Below are 9403 nucleotides of genomic sequence, written 5' to 3'. Positions count from 1 at the left end.
CTGGTTCTCTAATGCGTTACCCCCATGGAGCTCAACGCTTTCAGCCATGCCTTTCGTCTCCCGGCGGCAAGTAGGCGGCAAGCTATTGTCACCCCAGTTTTTGCAGGGGGTGAACGCTAGTGATCAGGGCCCTCCCGTCGAGGAGGAGGCCAGGCCTCCAGACCACCCCACTGAGGCACCCACACACCCACCTGCCTTCCAGAGGGGTGCCGAGTGAGGAAAACGATCCGAGACTCTGGTCTTTAAAGGAGTTACAAACCCAAAAGCAGGACGAAGGCGAAGAAGGGCCCAGAGACAGTGCCAGCCCGTACACCCCCACCCAGGGCCTCATCGGGACCTGCGCACCCAACGTGGGTGCCTGTCGTCATTTCTGCTGCTTCCTCCGCAGCAGGCCCTCCCGGAAAAAGTGGAAGGCTGGCTTCCTGCTGTTTTCCAGGGGAAGAAGAGAAAGAAAGAAAACGCCGCAAGTGGTCAACCAGAAGACACGGGATTCTCAGGGGAGGGAAGCCCACCAGTGGTTGGCAGGGGTCTGTGGTTCTGGGAGGGGAGTCCAGAACATTCAGCTACGTTCAGGATGGGCCAAGCCTCGTCCATCTGCCCTTGTACAGGCAGTGGGTGGAGAAGATGGCCCCCCACAGCCAAGCCAGCAAGTGTGTGTGTGTGTGTGTGTGTGTGTGTGTGTGTGTGTGTGTGTGTGTGTGTGTGTGTACGGGTTAGTCGCTCAGTCGTGTCCGACTCTTCTTGACCCCATGGACTGTAGCCTGCAAGGGGAGCCTTCAGATAGACCCCCTGACCCTCCCAGGGGGTCCCCAGGATGAGGCTTCAGGACCGGGAAGGGACCAGAAAGCCCAGGGAGGTGGCCACCTAAAACAGGGTGAAGCAGGGTGACCCGGGCACCACCTGGCACCACCCCACACAGGCAGCAGGCTGGCGGGCTCACCAGGCTGTCTGGGTCCACTCGCGGCACAGGATCCTCCGGAAGGCACGGCGGAAGTCCTGGTTGAAGACAGTGTAGATGACGGGGTTCAGCGAGCTATTGCAGTAGCCGATCCAAAAGAAGAACTGGAAGAGGCCGTGGGGCACCTTGCAGTGCTGCGGGCAGATGGCACCCAGGCTGTAGCTGAAGAAGAAAGGGAACCAGCAGAGCACGAAGACGCCGATGACCACAGCCAGCACGAAGGTGAACCTCTTCTCTCGGCTCAGCTGCGTCCGCCGCCGCCACCACTGCGCCCCCGCGGTGCCTGTGCCCCTGCCCAGGAGCACCTGGCCACGCAGGGTTGCCAGCACCCGGGAGCCCTGTGGCTGCTGCAGGGGCGGGCTGCAAGCTGAGGCAGGAGACGCCGGCAAGGCCTGCGGCTCACAACCCTCTTCTTCCTCCTCTTCTGCCTCCTCCTCTGGAGATGAACCACAGACCCCTTCCTTCTGACCCTGGCCTGACTTGGGGATGGCAGGCCAGCTGGGTGGCAAGGCAGGAGTGCCAGGGGCTTCAGGGGTCTCCCCGTCACCCTTCTCCCCTGGGTGAGGTTGGGAGCATCCGTTGGCCTCTCCAGGAGTGGCCAGTTGAGAGGCCAAGGTTGGCAGTTTGGCTGAGTCTGAAACTTCCCCAGGGGCAGGGTGTGGCTGCTTAGACTCCCTCTCCCCAGGCCCCCCTTTGGCCCTGGGGCCTCTGCAGTGGCTGCGCTTGGCAATCAGGTAGATGCGCAGGTAGACCAGGATCATGATAAGGCAGGGTGCAAAGAAAGATCCAATGCTGGAGGCAAGAATGTACCAGGCCTCTTGGTTGAGCTTGCACTGAGGGCGGGCCAGGGGCTGGGGACCCTGGTCGCCCTTGTAGATGAGGGGCGGCAGCGAGATAACCGCTGCGATGAGCCATACGATGAGGATGATGAACTTGATGCGGCGTGGGGTGCGCTTGGAGTTGTACTCCAGGGCCCGGCTCACCGCCCAGTAGCGGTCCAGGCTGATGGCACACAGGTGCACGATGGAGGAAGTGCAGAAGAGCACGTCGAGCGCCAGGTACACCTCGCACCAGGTGCGCCAGAAGTACCAGTAGCCCAGCAACTCGTTGGCCAGCGAGAAAGGGATGATGAGCGTGGCTACCAGGATGTCGGCGGCGGCCAGCGACACTAGGAACAGGTTCTGCGGGGCGCGCAGCGAGCGGCTGGTCAGCACAGCCAAGATGACCAGCGCGTTGCCGAAGATGGTGAAGAGGATGAGGAAGGTGATGACCGCCGCGATGGCCGCAGTGGCCTGCACCGAGTAGGGCTCCTGGTGGTCCATGGCGGGGCCGGACGCGGCCAGAGCGGGCGCTGCTCGCCCCAGCGCGCGCACAGCCGGCGACGGCGCTGTCCCACCCAGGTCGGCTGGACGAGGGGTCGCCCCCCTGGCGGTGCTAAAGGCGCTGGAGCCCCATGGCCAGGCCGAAAGGGGTCGGGGGACGCCCCGGGGCCGGCCACGGCCCTCCTACATCCCGGTGTACCGGCGTCCGGCGCCCCTGCCGTCCGCCCCAGAGAAGTTTACCAAGTTGTCCCTCTGAGGTCCCCGCCCCGCCGGGAACCAGGGGAAAGTTGCGCCCTGACGCGGGGAGGCTGCTGGACTCACGCTGGGGCGCGGGGCCCGGCCAGCCGGGCAGGGGGTGCGCAGCCGGTTCGGAGGAGGCGCGGAGGCAGATCCGCTCCCGGAGCTCCTGTAACCCGGAGCCGCGCCTGCAGGCAGCACGCCGAGGCCGGGGAGTGGGGAGGAGAGCAAGCGCGGCTGGAGGAGGGAGGAGACTGGAGGCGGGAGCGGGAGGAGGAAGGGAGGCGGGGCGGGGGGTGGGAGGGGGACCCAGGGTGGGTGGAAGGTGCGCCTCGCTGGGGGGCGCGGGGGCCGCAGCCTCCCCGCGCCCCTGGCCTCCTCTCTGGCGCCCCTACCCTTTTCCTCCCAGCCTCCACTCTGCGGCAGGTCAGAGAGGCCCGGCGTCTGGGATCTTCCGGACCGAGGGAAGGATGCTGGCAGAAGTGGAAGGGTCGGTGCACCAAAGGAGCCGGGACGCGGCGCTGGAAGGTCCGCGGGCACGAGGCTGGATGTGTCTCCTGCGGATTGCGCGGCTAGGGCCGACCCCTCCGGTCTGGGGGGGTGGCCGCAAGCAGATCTCCCCTTCCCGCTGCCCAAGAGCCCCAAGGAGAGGGTGGGTGGGTGTGTCGGGGCTCTGGAGCATCATAAACCACACGCGCTCCCCGGAGCCCGACAGGCCAGAAGCCGAGCGGAGGGCGTGAGGCGAGCGGGCAGACCCTTCCCCAAATGCTTTCCCGCCCCGACTGGACTCCGTCGGGCCTGCGGACCCCGAGGAGGAGCGCGTGACAAGGTAGCGAGCGCCCCCTGCCGCCGCCCGCCTGCGAGCTTGTCCTCGGCCACCGGGGACCCGAACCCTCACAGCGTCTTGGGGTCGCTAAGAAGGCTCCCAAGCCGAGGGTCAAGCAAGTGCTCAGAGCCTGGGATTGCCGACTTCAGCTTTCCTGTTTCTCCTGCAGATGCCTCAGTTTCCCCTATTAAGGGCAAAGAGGTAAGAAAAAAACTCAAGTCTCGGCAACACCTGAGACTCGGGCGGGGAAAGGGGGTTGAGGGGGGCGGGCGGTGTCGGGCAGTTGCAATCTCCGACCTCCTGACCAGTAGGAAGAGGATGTCGCCTGGTGCAGAGCGAGGAGATCTAGTCAAAGGCAGGGTCTTTTGACACAATTTCTCAGACAGTAGAGAATCTGCCTGCAATGCAGAAGACCCAGGGTTCCATCTCCGGGTCAGGAAGATCCCCTGGAGGAGGGCATGGCAACCCACTCCAGTGTTCTTGCCTGGAGAATTCTATGGACAGAGGAACTGGTGGGCTACAGTCCATGAGGGTGCAAAGAGTCAGACTTGACTGAGCAAGTAACTTTCATTTCAGAGAAAATGTAGGTTTTGGGAGCAGCTTGCAAGGGAAGAGCTGTGCAGTGACCCCCTCCCTGCTCCAATCTTGCTGATGGCGCCCGCCCCATGCATGCTGCACACCCCTCTTGAAGTGGCCCTGGAAAGTACATCTGGGGTAAGAAGAAACTTCCAATTAAGCACACTCAGTCCTGTCTGACTCTGTGACCCCATGGGCTGTAGCCTGCCAGGCTCCTCTGTCCATGGGATTTCCCAGGCAAGACTGGAATGGATTGCCATTCCCTTTTCCAGAGGATCTTCCCGACCCAGGGATCGAACACAGGTCTCCTGCATTGCAGGCAGATTCTTCACCATCTGAGCCACCAGGGAAGCCTGATTAAGCACATACCCCACCCTGACTGCCTTCTGGCCTCAAAGTGCTTCAAAGGACAAGGACTCCCCATGTACCCTCCTCCTACCCACACTCCCTGTGGCCATTGCAGTGCCAGCCTGGGGAGCTTCAAGGGCATTTTTTCACTGTTTCCAGAGCCTTTAATGCTATAACCCCAGCCTAGACCCAGCCCTCATATATCTAGCCCATAGCCATACGTGGCATCCTCCCTATAAATAAGCATCAATCTGCTTCTGAAAGTAGGGCTCCTCCGACGACACGGCCTTGATCCAACATGCCTGCTCCATCTTCATGGGAGCAGGGAGTGTGGCCTCAAGGTGCCCCAGTGTCTCACCCCCAGCCAGGTTCAGAAGAGGTGGTACCCGCCCCTAGCCCCCAACACAGGGCAGGACTGAGGGGGCTCTCCCTTGATCCTGGGCTCTCCCTGCCTCCTGCCAGCCCCTCTGTTAGATGTGAGTGCCCACAGCCTGGTGGGGAAGGTGCTACCTAGGCTCGGTTGGAGAGGCAGCCAGCCTCCCTGGTCCCCTCCAAAGACAGGTGTCGTGAATGCATCCTTCCACTTGCTGGGCTTCCACCCCAGGGTCACCAGGGATGGGGAGGTGTCATCAGACCCTTCGCTGAGGAAAGACAGACAGGTGGCCATTGGAGCCTGGGAATCAGCCACTTGAGCAAATTCCTGCCTATCCCCCTGGTCCCTGCCCCATGCTCTCTGTCCCACGGCAGGGAATCTGGGCACTCTGGTGACCCAAATAGGCTTTGGGAAGGACCACTTCTCATCCTCTCCAACCACTGTCAGGCTGGGAGGCCAGTAGGTATCTTCCCAGACACTGCAACTCACAGCAGCTTTTTGTCTGCTGGCCTGTTTTCCTTGAAAGGCCACGCCTCCAGGACTCTGCAGAACTGAGGCCAGGGCTCCTCAATCCCATCCTGCCCCACCCTCCGCATGCTGATTCTCAGCTGGGCCTTCCCTGTAGAGGCAGCTCCACATCCACCTATCCCTGGGCCCTGCTGGGTACCACCCTTGGTTGAGGACAGCCAGAAAGAACCCACAGGAACCCACGAGGCTCAGCCAACACCCAGGCTCTGTGTCACCCGCTGCCGTCCCCCAGCCCCACCCAGCCCCAAGACCAGCAGCTGGCTCTCGGGGCAGTGGGGGCTGTTACATAACTCAACTCCCTGCTGCTCTCTGCCATCTCTTTCTCCCCTACACACCCCTTCCCCAGCTGCCTGCTCTGCTGAGCCCTTTGTGAATCAGAGCCTCAGGCCGCAGTAGGGCTTCCTCCCGCCCTTCCCAAACTAGCTCTGACCTACCAGTATCATCCTGCTCCACCAGGGCTGGCAGAGCTCAGTCCCAGACCTGCAGCCAGCCAGCAGTAGCTGCTGCTGTTACTCCCAGCCACGTGTGAGGGGGAGGCCGAGGCAGAGACAGGCTCTGGTCCACCTTCTGTCCCACACCAGGCTACATACTGGTCCCTGGATGCGCCCTGAGCGCCCGCATCGCCAGTCCTTTCCAGGACTGTTTGCTCTGCCAGAAACACCCTCCTCACCTTTCTTTCTGTGCTTGGCGGAGCCCTACTCTCTTCTCAAGGAGTTCACCCCTCACCACCTCTCCTCCCTTGGTGCCACTCTCACGTCCAGAGGCTATACCACAATGGGGTCTGAGGGCCTGTTGTACCACCTCTTTCATCAGAGCAGACATCCCTCCTCGGTCCGCAGTACCTGGCCCAGATTGTTGAAAAGTGAAGGGTAATGGCAGTAGGCCTCAGCAGATGAAATACACATAAGCTTTTTTCAGACAGGTGGTGCCCAAATGAAGGAACCCCCAGGGATGTCCTTGAAAAGAGGGGCCATGGTGGAAAGGTGACCTAGTAGCATCTTTTCCAAGAAAGGGGAGACAGTTGTCCTATCCTGGCCGTGAGAGGACAGCAGGAGATGCACCATGTTAGCTGAAAGCCCTGGAACCACTTCTCCAGGTCTGAAAGGCAAGACTGGCCCCACTGTCTCCTGGGCCAGGACGCCAGCAGCTCAAGCTGCTGCACTTCCTACCCTGAGAGCCCATGGGGACGATCCCCAGCCAGGCTGCACCCACCCCCAGCTTTCCCCAGAAGCCCCAGCCTTTCAAATCCCCAGGGATCTTGCCCCCAGACCACCCTGTACCACCCAGCCTCCCCACCTCCCCAGACCCCTGAGCATGCCCTCTGTGATGTCAGTCGGTCATCCTCTCTCCCCCCATCATACCTCACCCGACAAAACCCCAACCCTGGTCAAACCTAAACCATCCACCCTGCCTTTGACCAAGCGGCTGCTTTTTCCAGAGCAAAGCGCTCAATTGTCGGCTGGCTTCGCTTTAGATTCGTGACCACAGATCTCCAGATGTTCCAGTGTGCTCACTTCCCCACGCCTCAGAGTCGGCATCTGTCTCCTGCTCCTCTTCCTGCCTGCGCCCTCCTCGCAAGCTGTGGCTTTGCCTTCTACTTAAGAGAAAAGGGAAGCCAACCCACAGGCACGCATTCCCCGCACACCTGCATCCAAGCCGCGTCTCGGCTCTTGGGGCAGGTCCTCTGCATACACCCTGGACCTCGAGTCCTCTCGTGTCCCCTGGGGCTCTGCTCTGTTGATTATCCCTTCACCAGCTGTCACTCCCTGCACTTTTAGGAAGCTCTCCACACCCTCTGTGTGCATGCATGTGTGTGCTAAGTCACTTTGGTCATGTCCAACTCTTTTGCGACCCCATGGACTGTAGCCCACCAGGCCCCTCTGTCCGTAGGATGGATTCTCCAGGCAAGAATACCAGAGTGGGTTGCCATGCCCTCCTCCAGGGGATCTTCCTGACCCAGGGATTGAACCCGCGTCCCTTACCCCTCCTGCATTGGCAGGCGGGTTCTTCACCACAGGATCATCTGGGAAGCCCCTGCAGCCTCCACATTCTTGTCTGCCTGGTCCCTGTCTCTAGCCCCTCAGCTTCTCCCTTCGCCCTCCACTGAGCCCACCCCTGGGCGTCACTCATGCCTCCGCATTGCCAAGGGCCAGGCTCGCGTCTGTGTCCTGGTCCCAGGCAGTTTCTCAGCCACATTTTATACGACAGACCCTTCCCCGGGGCCACTCCACAGGCCCTGCTCCCTCCTAACAGGCCACTCCTCCTCAGCTTCCTTTCCCTTTCCCAAACCCCAAATCAGAGATTCCCACTAAGACTGGTTTTTGCCTTCCCAGGGACGTTGGGCAACGTCTGGAGACATTTTTGACTCACCACAGGAGGCAGGAGGTTGCTACTGGCTTCTAGCGGGTAGTGGCCAAATATGCTGTCAAAACACCACACAAGGTCCAGCCCAGCCCCCTGTCCCCAGCGAAGACTCATCAGTCAGAAAATGCTGCAGGACCAAGACTGAGAAACTGCAGGGAGCGATTCAGCACTGGTTCAGTCCTGGGATCCTTTCCTTCTGCGCCTGAACTCTTCTTGGGGAATTTCACCCAGACGCTAACCACTCTCCAAAGTACGTCCCCTGCCCTGAACTGTAGGCTCACTCAGCCCACGCACTTCCTGACCCACCCATTTGACATCCAGGAGCCCCCAACTTACCTGGTGGCTCAGCTGGTAAAGAATCCACCTGCAATGCGGGAGACCTGGGTTCGATCCCTGGGTTGGGAAGATCCCCAGGAGGAGGGCATGGCAACCCATTCCAGTATTTCTTGCCTGAAGAATTTCATGGACAGAGGAGCCTGGAGGCTACAATCCACAGGGTTGCAAAGACACGACTGAATGACTAAGCACAGCACAGCCCCCGACTTAAAACACCTATTTCCCCTGAACTCTGTCCCCTCAGTTCTCAAGGCTGAGATGCCTTCATCCCCTGCTCATCCAACGGCAGGTGTGGTTATTTCAACCTCCAAAACGCACTCCAGAGCACCCACTTTCGCCCTTTCCCATCATCCTGTCACTCTCGCTCGCGCGGCTGCAGGGGCTACCAGCTGTTCTGCCTGATTCCAACTCGCTTTTCAAGGCACATCCAGAATAACTTTTTTAATATAATTTTGTCTATTTGGGGCTGCTCTGAGTCCCCGCTGTTGCATGTGGGCTTTCTCTAGTTGCGGTGCTCGGGCTTCTCACTGCAGCGGCTTCTCTTGTTGTGGAGCACGGCTTAGCTGTGGCGCACACGCTCAGCTGCTCCGCGGCTTGTGGGATCTTCCCAGACCAGGGATCGAACCTGTGTCTCCTGTGTTGGCAGGTGGATTCTTTACCACTGAGACACCAGAGAAGCCTCTGAATGACTTTTTAAAATTTTAGATCAGGTCTTGTCACACCTCTCCTTAGAAACTCCCAGCAGGGGCCCCTGTTGCTCTTGGAATAAACCATCCCTCCATGACTGAGCAGGCCCTTGCCTGCCTCCTCCTTACCTCCCACACACACACCTCTCTCCACACACGCTGGCCTGACACACCTTGCTCCTTCCTGCCTCAGGGCCTTTGTACTGGCTGTTCTTTCCCCAGATGGCCCCAGGATAGCAGCGTCCTGCCATTCAGGTGAAATGCCATCCACAAACGCTCCCTCTTCCATCACTTATCAACCCCAGATGCTTCATTTGCCTGTTCACTGTCCATTCCTCTCCCCATCCCCAAATAAACTCCGTGAGAATAGAAAACCTGCCTGTTCCCTATATTATTCCCAGTGCCTATAACGGAGCCTGCCTGGCCCCCAAATACAACAGATGTGTGTTGGGTGAGTGAATAGACTGATGAATGAGCCCACAGAGCTGTGTGGTCGGGGACTGGCGAACAAGTCGCAGGCCGTGAGAGGTGGCGGCTAGCCCCCTGGGCCCTGGTTGACGCCCCAGGTCCCACACATGTCACACCCTCCATGCTGGGGCTCCGGGGACCTGACCATGACTGGATCATCAGGACAGTGTGGGGCTCAGGGGACAGGCCTGGGCCCAGAGCTGGCCTGGGGCCCGGACTCTACTGACAGGCATCTTCTTGGGGACGACAGGACAAGGACAGCCTTGTCCCTGATCACCACCAAAAGAGAGTAAGCAGTCTTCCCCGTGAGGCATCAGGATCAACCAGCCCCACCGCCCTGTACAGAGAACCCAGCATCCAAGATCAAAAGCCGCCTGTTGA

The 9403-nt window shown here is 60.2% G+C and overlaps 2 protein-coding genes across 2 annotated transcripts; one reads left to right on the top strand and one right to left on the bottom strand.

The window, feature by feature from the left end:
* Nucleotides 1–653: 653 nt before the first annotated feature.
* Nucleotides 654–2723, bottom strand: ADRA2B (adrenoceptor alpha 2B). Its single transcript, XM_005891604.2, has one exon. The coding sequence runs from the start codon at nt 2278–2280 to the stop codon at nt 937–939; it is 1344 nt and encodes a 447-aa protein (XP_005891666.2). The 5' UTR covers nt 2281–2723; the 3' UTR covers nt 654–936.
* On the top strand, nt 2279–8922 carry LOC138990026 (collagen, type I, alpha 1b-like). Its single transcript, XM_070380209.1, has 3 exons — nt 2279–2483; nt 2712–3544; nt 7502–8922. Exons 1-3 carry the CDS (start codon nt 2279–2281, stop codon nt 7736–7738), a joined length of 1275 nt encoding a protein of 424 aa, XP_070236310.1. The 3' UTR covers nt 7739–8922.
* Nucleotides 8923–9403: the final 481 nt, after the last annotated feature.

The sequence above is a fragment of the Bos mutus genome, chromosome 11, assembly GCF_027580195.1.
Source record: "Bos mutus isolate GX-2022 chromosome 11, NWIPB_WYAK_1.1, whole genome shotgun sequence".
NCBI classification, from domain to species: Eukaryota; Metazoa; Chordata; class Mammalia; order Artiodactyla; family Bovidae; genus Bos; species Bos mutus.
Note: the sequence above shows the minus strand (reverse complement) of the source record. Positions and strands in the feature narration are given on the sequence as shown.

What these genes read in the sequence shown, in the direction of transcription:
- LOC138990026 (XM_070380209.1), top strand. Translation starts at nt 2,279, where the DNA reads ATGGCGGGGCCGGACGCGGCCAGAGCGGGCGCTGCTCGCCCCAGCGCG. An exon ending in CTACATCCCGGTGTACCGGC is followed by an intron (nt 2,484 to 2,711) that starts GTCCGGCGCCCC and finishes CCGCGCCTGCAG; the next exon opens with GCAGCACGCCGAGGCCGGGG. An exon ending in CCCCTATTAAGGGCAAAGAG is followed by an intron (nt 3,545 to 7,501) that starts GTAAGAAAAAAA and finishes TTGCCTTCCCAG; the next exon opens with GGACGTTGGGCAACGTCTGG.
- ADRA2B (XM_005891604.2), bottom strand. Translation starts at nt 2,280, where the DNA reads ATGGACCACCAGGAGCCCTACTCGGTGCAGGCCACTGCGGCCATCGCG.